Raw genomic sequence first — 16,688 nt, forward strand, 5'->3', positions numbered from 1 at the left:
CCGGTGACTAGGCTTCATTATGTACTTATTAACATTCCAGTGAATGTCAATTGAATGACAACAACAAAGCAAATAATATGGAAAACTAGTAGAGAAAGATTAATACCCCCAAATGCCTGACTAACACTGAGAAATTCCTTGTTATGATGAAATGTAAAGATGACCTAGCAGAGTATTTTTAATAATACATAGAATTGGACCTTGTTAACGTCAGAGCTATGTATCTAATCTATGTGATTAAGCAATCTTAGGGAGCTGGATAAACCACAGGAAAGGAATTGTGGCTCAATGCTTTTCAAAGTGTATGTGTGTGGGTAGTCATATTTATTGCACTAAATAAATAAGATACTTATGGTCAGCTCCCATTAAAAACCAGTGGGAATTCTGCCAAATGAATGTATATAGCAAGTAGCTGTGCTACTATTTTGTATGCTTTTGCACATTTGGTGCTGACTACCAGCAGAGACTTACCCATCCCTGCTCTAGCCCTCATATCTTATCTTCAAAACTTCTTCCATAAATTTCATGTATAGTATTTAGAGTATCTATTACAGTCACTGCCCCAGGAACCTGGAAATGGCCGCTTGTCTGTGCGAGATAGGGATCATACAAATTCTGTTACTAATTCTTCATGCAATGAACTGAAATCCTTTCCCTGGTGCCAGATTACAACCACTTCTGCTTCAGACGCATTCAAAAATCAAGTTTTGTTTTTGTGAATTTATCATTATTACAGAAATATGCAAATTATAATTATATATAAGATGGCTTTTCAGTCTATTATTTCATGAGTGCATGGGGGATTTCCATGTCTAATTCCCATTACTATTAGTACATCAATGGGAGAGCAGATCCCACTATTGGTTTTTGCGCGTCAAATAAAGTCACTTTGACCTGAAGACCACTCTCAAAGAGTACATTTACTATGAATTGTTGCTAAAGTAATTTAAAGTTATATTACCCAAAGGAGTTAACTTGTGCTTCTAGCAAAAATAATCCCCAAATTTACTATGTTAATATAACCAGTTTGCCAAATATAAATGAGCTATTCAAATAGATACAAGATGAATTTAAGCTACAGATTTGAATACAGAGCTTTATTTTGTACTTGCTAATGAAATAATAGAAGGAGAGAAAAAACCTGGAAGTTGATCCCAAATAAAGCCCAGTCCCATAGCTCATACTCAAGTGCATCTCTCTTGGAATCCATTGCATGAGTAAAGACTGGAGGATCAGCTCCATAAATTCAGTATATTAAAGGAAAAATTGTTTCCTTCGATAATGTCATAATATATAATTATTATGACTATTCTACTGATAGATGTCTTCTTATTTGTCCTTAATGCAAGTGCTCCTACCTTGGTGTATCATTTCCATATTCTTTTATATGAATGGCAGGAGAGGCCATGCTGAATCCAGAAGCCTTCAGACCAGTGGTAGGCACTCACCGTTCCTTCAAAAGGTTCAGGAAGAGAATCTGGAGTTGCCCTTATGCGGTCCTTGTTGACTGTGAACTTGTGAGGCCTTAGATGTTCTGGAAATCAGGCACCAAGGTCCAGATCTTCTAAGAGTATGATCTTACTTAGGGTCCCAACTGATTGTCTCTTTCATTGGCTTGTATTTTAAAAACACTCCATTTTATATATGGCACTATATCAAATATGTTCTAAATAATGACTTAGTATTGAACCTGCTGTTATTGAATTGATGGTACCACTCCCACTGACTTAATAGTGGGTGGGGAAAACCAGTGCCATATTAAGAACATGAAATTTTCCCCCATAACATGTGAGGGAAGACATCACTACAAGTGGAAAACTGATGGGAAGATATGAACCCATGGGTGTCAATATTCTGCACAAGTACATATATGTGTGCATTATAATGTAAAATTCTTGTCGATCACTGCACCTTCTGTGGCATACGGTATACATATGCACACATGTGAACTGCTTAGTGAATTCTAGTTAAAGAGAGACGCTATTTCTGAATTTTTGTGTAGCAATATAAAAAAGAGTCACAAACCAATAATTTCCATAATATTACTGATGCTGTAGATTACTATTTCGAATGATTGACAAGATTTATCATCAACTGTTCTGTTAGCTGGGTCACAATTTTAGATGTGTAAAACTATCAGTTTGCACTTCGAGAACTACTGCATGTGAAAATTAAGATTTGTTTGAATTTGTGAATTAGGCTAAATAAAGGTGAAATATTCAGTGGAGATTGATTTAAATGGAAGTTGTCCCTTTAAACTAAGCACATCAGGTTTGGTTCCAGCATCATTATCTGGGATGTTGTGACTGAACACAGCAGAGAATGTTAATGGCAATATAAATGGCCATATTCCATTTGAGATTGGCCCATAACCTAAATCCCACATCTAAACATCTTTCCTTGGGAAGAGCACAGATCTGGATCCAAGCTCTTTGGCTTTGGGCATCTCTCTGTTTAACTAAACACTAATGAGCAGAGGTGCCATTGATGCCAGTGGGAGTTCTGCATGTTTTTAGGGCCCAGTGTTGTTAATTATGTATGGTCTTGAAAAGCAGTACATGTGGTTTTTGATTGTGTTAATAGTCCAATTTCTCAAACCAGTTATTTGCTGTTTAAACAAAGTTTAATCTCCAGTGATAAGTGTTGTTACATAATATTCTTGGAGACATGCATTATTGACAAAGCCAGAGGGAACATAATGTTGGAAATATAAAGAAAAATAACACTTTACTGGTTTTATTTTTAAACGTATTCATTGCAGTCCTGAAACTAGTGTTAAATAACTCTCTCATTTCACAAAATTTAATATGTGAGGTTTAAAAATAGAACTTGGTTTTTGATAAATAGGACACAGGGATAGTCATGCTAAAAATTAGGTCAATTTTGGACTATAGTAATTTACAGTAACAGATTTTATACTACAGTAATTTTACAGATGAACAATAATTTAACCAGAAACTCAATAGAAGTACTATTTGATAAAATGGCAATTCTTTTACCATAATGCATTGTAGAATAAATATTTTTTCTGACAAAACCAGTGCAACTTCCCTTACTGTTCTCGTTATGCCTTAGCTTAATTTACATGACAGTTTTATAGTTTGATATTTAGAAATACAAATAATACACCCAATAAAATACATTTATTATGATAAACGATAATGGGAAAGAGAGTCTGGCATAGTTGTCTATGTGGTATGGGTTTTTAACATAGAAGCAGTCAGAGATACAGAAGAGTCTTTTCATCACTGTCATTGGTGAACTACGCCAACTGTGTTTACTTTTCTCCTTTTTTCTGCTACTGCTGGTATTGATGTTTTTCTTTGAATCAACCTTGTTAATCTTGTCAGAGACATTACAACTATTTGCAAGTGCTGCCAGTATTCCATTAATCTCTTCCTCAACCTCTTCATCCTCATCCTGACACGAAACAAAACAGCAGGACAGAGGCACTTAAGCATATGTTTCATCACACATATTTACATTTGCACTGAACTGAATGATTAGGTTTCCCTATGATTCACACATGATTTTTTTGGGTAAGGACATACATAGAAATACCTACTGTCAGTTTTCAAAATCTCTATGTTCAGGACAATGCCATGACTTACATAGTGAGCATGAAATCCTGTAAACGTATCAAAGGGATAAACAACTTTTTTGTTGGAAAGATCAAGTTAATTGTCAGCAGCTAGGAATTGTGTAGGAGTATATCCTTATTTTAGCAGATCATCTGTGGAGCTGCAGCTACCCCTGGTTCAATCTAGGTCTAGCTAGCTAGCTCAAGCACCTCTGAATTTGGGAGAATCTTACTCTTTGCACAGTAGGCTGACTGCTTCAGCTTCTTAGACTCATGATGAAGTGATCTATTTTAAAAAATAAGGCACTAATAAGTATCAGGAAGAGGAATGAACCCCAGAACTAACTGAATACTTCAATATTTCATAATCCCTTATTTCAGTTCCTGATCAGCAAAGCCCTTGAAACACATGCTTAAAGTTCAGTGGGTTAAAGTTAAGCACATGCTTAAGTGCTTTGCTGAAACAGCGCATCACTTTGAGCCCTACACAAGTATTTCAAGGGATTTTCTTTTGTGTTGATTGGAGAGGGCATTGAGCCAGAAAGTACAGGGGTGAAGTACTGACCCTTTGAAATCTATGGGAGTTCTGCTGTTGATTTCAGTGGGCTCAGGATTCTACCCCAGATTTAGACCTAAACTGCAGTGACTCAATGAAACAGAAGAGATGGAACTGGAAAAAGAATCATCACTGCTTTTTGTTTTTCAATTTGTCAGCAAAATCTAGTCTCTTCCATCTGACAGAGATAAACCATGCAGAACATCGTGGGTCTTCCCAGAAAATGCACCTGACTGTAAATGTCTCTTTTATCTGAAGTCTAGTTTCTTGCACCAATGCCAGTAATTTGAAACCAAAAACAGAGATTAAAAATATGCTTATAAACCACAGATAAAAATCAAGCCATGAAATTCCAGTCTGGATTTTAAACACCGCCTGAGGAAATGTTAGATATGGAGTTTTACTTTGAAGCTATCTCTACTATAAATTTCAACTTTTTAGCTATTCTACTTTAAAAAGTATACTCAGCACAATAATATCCTGATGATACCAGAGGAAATCCTTCCCAATAACATCTCTGACACTTTAAACAAAGCACCGAGGCTGAGTCTTAATGATTATAACTGGCACTTCAAAAGTTAATAAAATAAAGAAAACCGTCAGAAACCTGACTGTTCCCGTGTCCTCATTCATTAGAAAGAGAAAAGGAGCACAACAACATCTGTGCTTAAAAAATGGTGGGAGTTAGTGCATTGTTCAGTTTAAAGTTTGATTTCTCATCCAGGTAGAGTTGAATAAAAGTTGTACAGAATTACATTTTTATTGCACAGCAGGAAAGGACACTGTCTACGTGCCATTGTTCTTTTCACACAGCTGCACCTGAACGATTCACAGGTGCCTGATGCTTTATTAAGCTATTCTTAACTTCTTTCTTTTCCCTAAGAAACCATTAAAACTTGAGTGGAAAATGCTGTCTATTGCTTGGTGCATATCTTACTGAGTTACAATACACTGAGTTACAATCCACTCTTCTCTCACAGAACATAAAAAGATGCATTTACAGCACAAGTTTGATTCTCAAATTGCCCCAGTGAAAAGAAAGAGAATCTACAACAGAATTACAAATACCTATCTGCCTTACAAATCAGGGATGTTGGGGGACTTTTGAAAAAGAGGGGCTTTAGCGAACTGTGTGAGAACACAAATTAAGCTGTTTTACATTATGAAAACCTTGCATTTCAAGCGAGAGCCCAACTGCAGCTGTATTTTTAAATGTGATGCCATTTACTCTTCTCTCACTTCCAGCTCTTAAGGAAAGAATAGCAGATGGCACTATAAAGGGATTTGTTTGAATACAAAAATCAATGGCATCCATGAAAAGGTACTGTAGGAGAGCTGAAAAGTACTGTATATGGCATGTTTATACTAACTGAAGTGTTTGACATCCAACAGCTGACAGGATTGAGGAAAGATGTCACTTCTGTTGAATATTATAGATTTTCAAGATTAACAGTGTTTCAAGCAAGAGTGACGTTATCTGGGGCACCTGGAGATTCTTTTGGCAAGCCAATTTAAAATGTTTGTAAAGGCCACATGATGTTGGAGCAGGTGTGACCAGTAGATATAAGACATTCTGAGTGTTTCCGCTATTACTCCATTTTCAGTTTGTGACACTTTCCTCTTTTGGGATGAAAGTTTCCAGGTTTGTTCTCTACCCAAAGGTGAATTTAAAAACAGAATAAGGCTAGATGAGGATAGCTTTCTTTTAAAAAGGTGAACAAGTTAATAGAGCCCTAATAGAGCCTAATAGAGCTTAGTCAAATGATGGATTCTGTCCTTCAGACAGAAGAAAGCACAGGTGTGAGGCTTTTGAAAGGCAATCTGCTGGTTTATTCAGACTGTTAGGCAATGGGCTAATTGAATTGAAATGAATGGCACATGGTGCTTGAATTCCCATACATGAGGGGACTCCTGGGTTTGATGTTGTCTTTGCTGATCGTGGCTCACATGGTGCTACCTATTGCAGGAATCTGTACAGGGCTAGCTATTTCACAGTTTATATTCTAAACTGTAAATCCCAATGGCATCAAATGGGAAATTGGCACATTTAAACCCTATGCTGGATCTTGAGCAAATTTATTTAAATACTAAAACAGAGTGCAACATAGATAATTCTTGCTCATTGTATAAGGCTGTGATTTCAAAATGGTTTCAGTTTGCCTTCTGAATTTTGATTCTTTGCAATTTTGTAAGCACAATTTTTATACTCCAAGTCAGATTTGTACATGCAAACAGCAAATTGGGGAGGAAGATGTCTAATTACCCAGAGTACATGAGGGAATCTGCCATTTGTGGGCATACATTTAGCGGGAGATTTGGGGGGGGGGGGTGCAGAAATTGTGCCTCTTTATGACCTAAACACTTAGGCAATAGTCAAGGTCTTGCAGGATTCAGTGCTGTTAGGAGGCAAAATGGATTATATGAGTCTGTTGGTGCAATTCTGTTTCTTTACAGAGAATGTACACAAAGTCCTATTTCCTTGACAACAGTAGGAATAAACAGCAGCAGGCAGTTTCCTTGCTCACAATTTCTAAGTGTGCCCCTCTGGTCATTTCTGTGTCCAAGAAGCTCTGTCTCTGCTCTGTATCCACTACTGCTTTTCTTGCTTTCAGATGGCTTTCTACTTCTCTTTCACACCCAGCTTGCCAAACAAATCCCTAGCCCATGCATATTCCCAGAGAATACCCTCAGGCTATATGGCTTGGCCCTGCTCAGGCCCTGTCTACACTACAAAATTAAGTTGACATAAGTTAAGTTAACATAAAGTCACCTCAGTAATTACTGCAGTTTTTCATGTCCACACTAGCTCCTTCTGTCAGCGATGCACATTCTCACCGGAGCATTTCCACTGATGTAACTGTCAGTGTGGGGCATTGCGTTATGAATTTAGTGATTGCAACTGCTGCTAAGAATGGGCTTAGATGGGAAGCAGATTCTTCAAAGTAGAGACCATAGAAAGCTCAGGATATGCTGTAGCACATATCCTGGGCAGGTTCATGGCACGGAGGAGATATCACACTTAATACCCGAGCAAGCATGGTGGAAGATGAAGTATTAAAAATAATTTCATAAGCTATAAGAGGAAATCCTATTAAGTGGTTGTGACCCAAATGCTGCCCTCAGTTATGTTTAAACAGCCCTCAGGGTTATGGCCATGGTAAGAAGCAGATTGTGAGTGGCCTTTGTGCAGACAGCTCAGAGGTTTCCCCAACCCTTGTGCAGTTATGTAAGGGCCTCCTATAGCAGAAGTCCCTGCACTCCCAGGGAACAAAGTATTTACAACAGGGTAAGGAGGAGTCAGAGCCATGGTCTGGCCCCACTTCATGCCACACTGCTGAGCAGGAGTTATGCATCCAGGGAAATAATTTGCTCCATCTTAAGGGATATGGCAGATTGCTCATGTCCGTGTGTGCATGGAACAGCCCCAAACTGTGCCTTTCCTCCTCCTGGGGTAGGCAACTCCATGCCTTCTTCTACATATAATTGTGATATAAATGCCACAAAAATAGTGCTAAATACTTCAGTGATTCATTAACTATTCATAGACCACATGCTTTGTTAATGTCACTGGGTTGTGTGGATATAACTGAGAGTCATAAAACGTCTTCTAGTAGAGATGGGCCTGAGCTTCAAAATTCAGAGCTGGATTTCTAACTCTCCAAAGTTCAAGGGTGCTTAATTCTAGTTTTTGTCAGACCCATAGCGCCTTTAGTGTCCTTATTGTAAGAAATATTTCCATTAAATGTATGTAGGATTCCCATTCATGCTAATGCAGGTAATGAACTCTCCTGAAAAGGAATTCCCTAAGTATTTGTTCTATTCAAACATTTAACAATTTAATTACCTTTGTGAGTACCTTCAGATTGGAACGATGAAGAGTACAGAAATGAGCCACAGCATATTCCAACAAAGCCCCGAAGATGAAACTAAAACAAATACCAAGGTATACATCAATTGCTTTTATGAAGCAATTAGCATTAGGAAGTGAAGACCTGGCTCCCATCATGAGTGTTGTCATGGTAAGCACTGTTGTGACGCCTGTGGAACACAAGGAGTGAGGTAAAGTGGTATTAAATGCAGCTTAGAATGCCATAACTGGGATAGCTGCAAACTAGTGCTTCCTGAGCTTTATGGTCATTGTGAACTGCTCTATGCGTGCAATCACATTTCCACATTTACTGCTTGATGTTTTGGAAATAAGACTTTTAATTATCGGATTTTGAAATCACATGTACAAAAAAAATCAGAAAAATAAGGTTAATAATCCAGGGAGTCTGTAAACTAAAATGAGGGAGATTTAGAGGACTCATGCTGTACAGTTGTGATTATTACAGTATTATGCAAATGGCCTGGATATTCCCTGACTAAAAAGATGGTTCATAATGATTTCTTATAACCACAGTGTAATTATATTTTATCTCTGCTGTGTGGCATCCACATGAAAGTAGGTACAGTGACCACTTCTATGAAGTTACACATAGGATGCCAGCACCATTCAATTGTGTTCACTCTATATGGACACCTTTCCTTCTTACACATCTAAAAGCATAAGGCTATACATTGTACAATTGTTTCTCCTCTGCTCTGAACACTTCATTCTTGTGGCAGCTGACTTTTCCTCTTCCCAACTCCATCCCTCTCTCTCATTAAGAGATTAAAATATTAATTTAAAAAGTATTTTCTCTTCTATTATTCATGTGTTAATTAGAATGTATTGTTCATCCTGACAAATACCTCATAATTCTTTCTTGTGTGCAACATGTTGTACTTGAATGTTTTGAAGTGAGTTCAGGAATGACTGAATGTTCTTTGTGTTTTTGTGTCATCTAGATTCCCTATGGTTCCCAAGGATATTTTCCTTGTTCAATAATACGCAGAAATAAAAATCCAAGGGGAATCTACATGATGTATTGCAGATGGCAAACCAAAAAAGTAATTGCCTAAAATACAGAAGTCTTTGCACCTTCTGGAAATGAGTGCTATGTATTGTGCAATAAAAAACACATTTTAATGTTTCAACCTCTGTTTTGTTTTTTCAGTTACTCACCTATGCAGATTCTGGCTGGAACTGATGACTGGCTTATCCAAAATGATACCCAGGAAAGTACAACTAGTAAGATGGATGGTACATATGTCTCTAGTATGAAATACAAGATGTTCCTCTTGAGCTCAAAATGGAATACTAACTTTGGATAGCGTCCTGTGAAAAGAGCAGCAAACAATCCTTTGGAACAAACAATTACTTAGTATAAGGTGACGTGTGATGCTGTAGCTTAGCATAATTTCTTGCAAATGTCAGTTTTTAACATAAAAAATGTTTTTTCTAAGTTTGTCTTGCACACTTCCCAATATTGTAATTCCTGTCAATACTGTTTTGCTAAAATTCCAGCACAGAGAGGAGCGCCTTACTAAATTCAGCACATGTGAGATTCACCCTTTCTTACAGTAAACCTGAACAAACTGGTTTTGTGCAGGGTATTAAATTGGGATAAGTGGAGTAGGAGGAGGGGACAAAACCCCCAATCCATGGGGACATGGCTGTGCACAGGAATTTAAATTCACTTTTGGAGGGGCACATTCTGTGTCCCCCTCCCCCACCTCCCTGGGAACCGAAAGAGCTGTCAGCTCCCACTGGGGGCAATAGGAGCATGTGCCTTCCCCACCAGGTCCCCAGGAGCTGCGAGGAGCTCTGTGCTTCTCTGCTGATTATTGGGAAAAGGGCCATCCCCTGCTTGTCCCCCTCGTGCACCTTCCTCTATTAAACTACTTTATCACAAGGCAACCTTAAGAATTTGACTTTTGGAAACATATTTAAATGTAGCTATTTGCAGCATATTAGCAATTGGCACCAACAAATATTATTTAAACTGATATGATGGTATTTTTATAACATAGAATCTAGCTGCTAGATCCATTCAGATTCATTTGTTCGGGACTCTGTTATTCCCCTATACGTGGGTTACAGGCACTTTCACAAATCTTGTGGGCTACTGTTAGTATTTCTCTTCAAAACAAAAAGTACAACTTCCTTGTGTCTTCATGGTCCACTCTTTTTTTTAAATTGCATTACAATGTTTGTATTTTTTGTGGCACAATTGTCCCTCTTACGTTTACTGCCTTCAACAGCAAGATATTCAGGGTCAGACCTTCAATCACTTTAAGTGATCATAGATCCAATAAATTCAGTAAAGCTATGCTGATTTGCACCAGGATCTGAACTTTGGAGCCAAATGCAGACTTGGTATAAATAGGGGAATTTTACACACCCTTGTACTAAGTCTGAATTTGGTCCTTCAGAGTCCCAGATCCCTAAGTGAGCTTTTGTACATCTGTGCAATTAAAGTTTGGGATGTAAATTTGTTTTTACCTCAAGTTCCCTCAAGGCTATAGTGCATGAAAATAAAGAAACAATCTGATTTTTGTTATTAACATAACTGGATCTACAGTTCACGTGCAGTACAGGCTTTATTTTGAATGTTACAAAAGGATGATAAGTTTTTAGTTTTTAAACATTCCAATTTTTTCCAACCTGTGATTACTACTTCTACCGGAATATCAATGAAAGGGTGAAACTAGGTATTCACCAAGATCAGTTGGTTTCAGCTATTTTTATTTGACTAAGTGAAGTTATGTGTTTGTTTCTAATACTGTGTGCCATGAGTCATGACTGTGCTATATAAATATGGATGCACTTTAGCAGTAAGCCACAACAGCAATATCTGCATTAATAGGCTATTCGTTCATCCCTTAGGGGCATTGTGAAGTATGAGGTTGAGAGTACTTTTTAATAGGCTATTGTTGCACTTGAAGCTACAAATGCTCACACAGGTGAGTCTTATTGTTACCAAACTAGAGTATGGCTGCTTACATTCAAATGTTTTTATGATATTTTTTAAATTACATACATAAACCAGTTAAAAGAAAGTTATTAATGTTACAAAGTGCTTGGCTACCACTTTAACTAGGTTGGTATAGTTCAGCGTGCAACCTCCTTAATGGGGTCACTTCTCCCACATCTCTGCCCTGAACAATCAGTGGCAATGGGAGGAGCCTGTAGGCAAAAACCATGCTACAGGGATGCTGCTTTTAGCGTTCTGTGTTCCCGTTCTCCTTTCCGTTTAGTGTAAGTGGAGGGGAGCATCTGGCCCACAGTTATTTCCTGTATACTTTCTGGTGAACTTTACTCTAGATAAAGTGCTACACTGAGCTCTTTATATAAGATGCACTTTTGTTTTCCCATGCAATTCCACAAACAAGTGTGCATTCAGGCACAAAGAACACATTCTCCTCTCTCTCATGAAATATGTATACTAACCCCTTGGGTACCAGTTAAGATGTATAGCGTACATCCTGCATAAAGGCAACACCATGGCTTTAGCATTGCATCCCTTGCTTCTCTTCTTGTGCCTCATAACGTGCTGCTTTTCACATACATGAAAGCACAAGGAGAAGAGTTAAACAGATTTGAAAGGGTGCCTCAAATATAGTTGACTACAGAAAATTATAACTTGCAGTATGAGACCAAAATGTGGTGGTACTGTTTAGAATGAAGTTCACCATCCTTGAATAAATGGAATCAGGGAAGTTTCCCCAATCCTCTTCCTGGCAACTGGGTTGTGGGACTGCAGTGTAGCTCCTCTATAGCTGCTGTTCGAGCTCATTGTCTAGAATAGCAGTCACTACTACTCTGTCCTTCCTATGCTGGGTTTCTGGGCCTTTCAATGTGCATAATGCATGGATCCACTCTCAAGCCATTCTCGCTTAACAGTGCATTTGTGATTGCTGTACTTCCACCCCTCCCCCCCCCCACCATTCCCCACTCACATGGATGGGCATATAATAAGTCCAGAGACTTCCCTTCATCTTTGCCCATCCACTGCCACTCTGTCCATGATTCCCCGGAGGCCCCCTCTGGCTTTAAGTAGTACCTATCAAAAGTTTTGCACTGTCTCTCTGCCCCAAGTAGAATCAATGATGATTTTCATTTCAAACCAAAGAACATCATTGTAAAGAAATATAACTCCTAGACATTGTTACTTTAGAATTCTGTTTTAAGAAGAATTTTGAATACACTATGGCCTACTAAAATAGCTAATGATAGCTGAACATGATACTTCTGTGAAATTACAAATGTACCTATCTTAACATTTTAAAGCAGAAGTGGATTTCTTCACCAGTTTCAACTATCTTTATTGTAGTTTTAAACAACTTTACATGTCTTTTATTCTACTTTTCTGTGTATAACAGAATTTAATTCCTTGTGTTTTCTAGATAAGGAAGGACAGCTGGCATATGAGTACAGTAGGTATCAAACTAGCGTTCTTTTCTATGCCCTTGTTTGTTACTCTGTGAATGCAGGAGAGGTCGCTAGTCAATTAAAAGAATAGAATAATAAAACCAGAGTATGTCAAAAGGCCTAGAAACACTAAACACACTTTGGCCCTGATTTAGCAAATATTTACACCCATGCTTCACTTTACTCACGATTACGCTCACAGAACTCAATGGGCCTATTCATGTGCTTAAAGTTAAGCATGTGAATGTTTGCAGAATTGGGAAATTAGTTAAGAAGTATTGTCTAAAAATCTAGCAAGTGACTGTAGCTCAGAATTTTCCTATTTCCAAAATAAAACTACTCTCCAACTCCAACAAAAACAAAAAATAAGCAACACCACTGTTAACATCCTCTTGAACTGGTTTATGTAATTTGCTTTTATTGCTTGAAATATAAATTGTTTTCTCCAACACTTCATATTTTGCCACCTGCTTTTCCTGCTTTTGTGGAAAGCTTTTTGTGTAACAGGCTTATGGGGTTACCTCCTCCTCAACTGCAGAGTTCTAATCTTGCAAGTATGCCAAGACTGTCTCAGCTTATCATTTGTAACGAGAATTATACACTTGTTTTTGCCTTTCACAGAAGTCTTGTAAGGCATAATTAATATTTATAAAATACTTTCAAATATATGGTTTTAAAAAGCTAAATAAGCTAATTTTGGTTTCTGTGTGCTCTTTTTATTATTTCAGTTTATATGCATCTACAATATTTTTTTTTTTTTTTTTTTTTGCCTCCAAGGATAGAGTATGCATTGTAATGCTTCCATGAAACACTGTAGGAAAACTGAACTGCTTCTGTTTATAAAACTGTATTCATAAAGGTTTAAAGAAGAATGAAGAGGATTATGGTATTTCATAAGCCTTGCTGTTAGAAATGTACTGCATAGCACTTCATAATGCTATGTTCTTAAACAGAAGAATCCCAAGTACAATTAAGTATGGAAAATTCTAATGAATGTAAGTTGTATTTATTAAAGTAAAACAGACTTTGACTTTACAAATGTGTTTAATGCTCTACAGCTAGCACTGAAACCAGGGGGGGGGGGGGCGGTGTCCATTAAGGAAAAAGAACGGCTTTCCATGTGATGTGCCTGCAGCTGCACTTCAGTTAGAGTTGGAAACTATCCGGAGTCCATTTTATGGAAAAATAATGGAATTTACTTTGCTCTTCTGATATGATGCAGTTTGGACTCTCCCTACATGTGATAGGGAAAGGGCGTAAGAATTAAACAGATTTCTTCTCTCTCTCTCTCTCTCTCTCTTTTTTTTTTAAATGGGGAGCAGGTCCTGCTTCCCTTCTGGGCAGAACAGCACTAAAGGATTATTCTTCTTTCACTGAGCCTGATGCTGTTTAGCTCGGAGCTGTGGAAGGGAGGAAGGAAAGCAGATGCGAGTTATATAAGTAGCAAGACCCTTTGTGATCATGAAGCCTGCTATTCTGTGTTTCATCTACATTTTTGTATCCATTTAGAGGACATTGATGCTTTAATCTGAGTTCATACTTCAGGTTAGATCATAGTGTTTCCTTCTGTGTCGTGTTATTCAAGAATAAATTCCTAACAATGCGATAGAGAAAAGAAATGGCAATTTCTGTGCAATTGATGGTTTGGAAAGCATTCTCCTGGATCCTGAATTGCATAAGAACAGCCATCCTGAGTCAGACCAATGGTCCTGTCTTCTGACAGTGGCCAATGCCAGATGCTTCAGACAGATTGAACAGAACAGGCAATTATCAACTGATCCATCCCCTGTTGTCCAATCCCAGGTTCTGGCAAACAGAGGCTAGGGACACTCAGAGCATGGTGTTGCATTTCTACCCATACTGGCTAATAGCCATTGATGGAGCTGTCCTCCAGGAACTTATCTAGGTCTTTTTTTAACTCCCTTATAGTTTTGGCCTTCTCAATATCTCCTGGCAAAAGGTTTCACAGGTTGACTGTGCATTGTGTGAAGAAGTACTTCATTTTGTTGGTTTTAAACCTGCTGCCTATTAATTTCATTGGGTGACCCCTAGTTCTTGTGTTGTGTGAAAGAGTAAATAACATTTCCTTATTCACTTTCTCCACACCAGTCAAGATTTTTTTATAGATCTCTCATATTTCTCCTTAGTCATCTCTTTTCCAAGCTAAAAAGTCCCAATCTTTTTAATCTCTCCTCATACAGAAGCTGTTCTATACTCCTAATCATTTTAGTTGCCCTTCTCTCTACCTTTGCCAGTCCCAATATATCTTTTTCTGAGATAGGGCGACCAGATCTTCATGAAGTATTCAAGATGTGGGTATACCTTGGATTTATAGAGGCATTATAATATTTTTCAGTCTTGTTCTGTATCGCTTTCCTAATGGTTCCTAACATTCTGTTAGCTTTTTTGACTACCACTGCACATTGATCAGATGTTTTCAGAGAACTATCCACAAATGACTCCAAGAACTATTTCTTGAATGGTAATAGCTAATTTAGACCCCATCATTTTGTATGTATAGTTGGGATTATGTTTTCCATTGTTCATTTATCACATTGAATTTCTCTGCCATTTTATTGCCCAGTCACCCAGTTTTATGAGATCCCTTTGTAACTCTTTGTAATGTTACATTACAATGTAAATGGGTGCATTATAGAATCATAGAAGATTAGGGTTGGAAGGAATCTCAGGATGTCACCTAGTGCAACCCCCTGCTCAAAGCAGGACCAACCCCAATTAAATTGTCCCAGCCAGGGCTTTATCAAGCCAGACCTTAAAAACTTCTATGGATGGAGATTCCAACACCTCCCTAGGTAACCTAGTCCAGTGCTTCACCACCCTCCTAGTGAAAAAGTTTTTCCTAATAACCAACCTAGACCTTCCCCACTGCAAATTGAGACCATTGTTACTAGTTTTGATATCTGCCATCACTGAGAACAATCTAGCTCCATCCTCTTTGGAAACCACCTTCAGGTAATTGAAGGCTATTCTCAAATCCCCCTTCATTCTTCTCTTCTGCGAATGAAATAAGCCCAGTTCCCTCAGCCTCTCCTCATAAATCATGTGCTCCAGCCACCTAATCATTTTTGTTGCCCTCCGCTGGACTCTCTCCTATTTACCCACATCCTTTCTGTAGTGGGGGGCCCAAAATACTCGAAATGTGGTCTCACCAGTGCCAAATAGAAGGGAATAATCACTTCCCTCGATCTGCTGGCAATGCTCTCACTAATGTAGCCCAATACGCCATTAGCCTTCTTGGCAATAAGGACACACTGTTGAGTCATATTCAGCTTCTTGTCTGTTGTAACCCCCAGGTCCTTTCCTGCTGAACTGCTGCTTTGCCAGTTGGTCCCGAGTCTGTAGCTGTGCATGGGATTATTCCATTCTAAGTGCAGAATTCTGCACTTGTCCTTGTTGAACCTCATCAGATTTATTTTGGCCCAATCCTCCAATTTGTCTAGGTCATTCTGTATCCTATCCCTACCCTCCAGCGTATTTACCACTTCCCCCAGCTTAGTGTCATCTGCAAATGAGCTGAGGGTGCAATTCACCCCATCATCCAGATCATTAATGAAGATGTTGAACAAAATCGGCTCCATGACCGACCCCTGGGGCACTCCACTTGATACTGGCTGCCAACTAGACATCGAGCTTTTGATCACTACCTGTTGAGCCTGATGATCTAGCCAGCTTTCTATCCATCTTATAGTCTATTCATCCAACCCATACTTCTTTAACTTGCTGGCAAGAATACTGTGGGAGACCGTATCAAAAGTTTTGCTAAAGTCAAGGTATATCATGTCTATCGCTTTCCCCACATCCACAGTGCCAGTCATCTCATTATAGAAGGCAATCAGGTTGGTCAGGCATGACTTGCTGTTGGTGAATCCATGCTGACTGTTCCTGATCACCTTCATCTCCTCCAAGTGCTTCAAATGGATTCCTTGAGGATCTGCTCTGATTTTTCCAGGGACTGAGATGAGGCTGACTGGTCTGTAGTTTCCCAGATCCACCTCTTTCCCTTTTTAAAAAGAAAGATGGGCACTGTATTTGCCTTTTTCCAATCGTCTGGGACCTCCCCTTATCGCCACAAATTTTCAAAGATAATAGCCAATGGCTCTGCAATCACATCAGCCAACTCCATCAGCACCCTCGGATGTACTGTATCCAGCCCCATGGACTTATGCATGTCCAGCTTTTCTAAATAGTCCTGAACCTGTTCTTTCACCACTGAGGGCTGCTCACCTCCTTCCCAT

At 38.6% G+C, this 16,688-nt stretch overlaps 1 protein-coding gene and 1 long non-coding RNA gene across 2 annotated transcripts in view; one reads left to right on the forward strand and one right to left on the reverse strand.

Moving 5' to 3' along the window:
* Positions 1-2,623: 2,623 nt before the first annotated feature.
* LOC137156257 (gamma-aminobutyric acid receptor subunit pi-like) overlaps positions 2,624-16,688 on the reverse strand; it is a 37,516-nt gene continuing 23,451 nt past the window's right edge. The window contains exons 7-9 of the mRNA XM_067552980.1: positions 9,184-9,336; positions 7,981-8,174; positions 2,624-3,420 (exon numbers count right to left, since the gene is read on the reverse strand). Of these exons, the coding sequence (XP_067409081.1) occupies positions 3,109-3,420; positions 7,981-8,174; positions 9,184-9,336 (659 nt within the window). The 3' untranslated portion in view covers positions 2,624-3,108. The remainder of the gene's footprint in view (positions 3,421-7,980; positions 8,175-9,183; positions 9,337-16,688) is intronic.
* LOC137156258 (uncharacterized) lies at positions 10,893-13,387 on the forward strand. Its single transcript, XR_010920727.1, has 3 exons — positions 10,893-10,964; positions 12,408-12,437; positions 13,210-13,387. It is a non-coding gene; the product is annotated as an uncharacterized lncRNA (long non-coding RNA).

This window comes from Emydura macquarii, unplaced genomic scaffold (assembly GCF_026122565.2).
Source record: "Emydura macquarii macquarii isolate MOO-44397 ecotype Brisbane River unplaced genomic scaffold, CSIRO-AGI_Emac_v2 contig_1390, whole genome shotgun sequence".
Taxonomy (NCBI): Eukaryota; Metazoa; Chordata; order Testudines; family Chelidae; genus Emydura; species Emydura macquarii.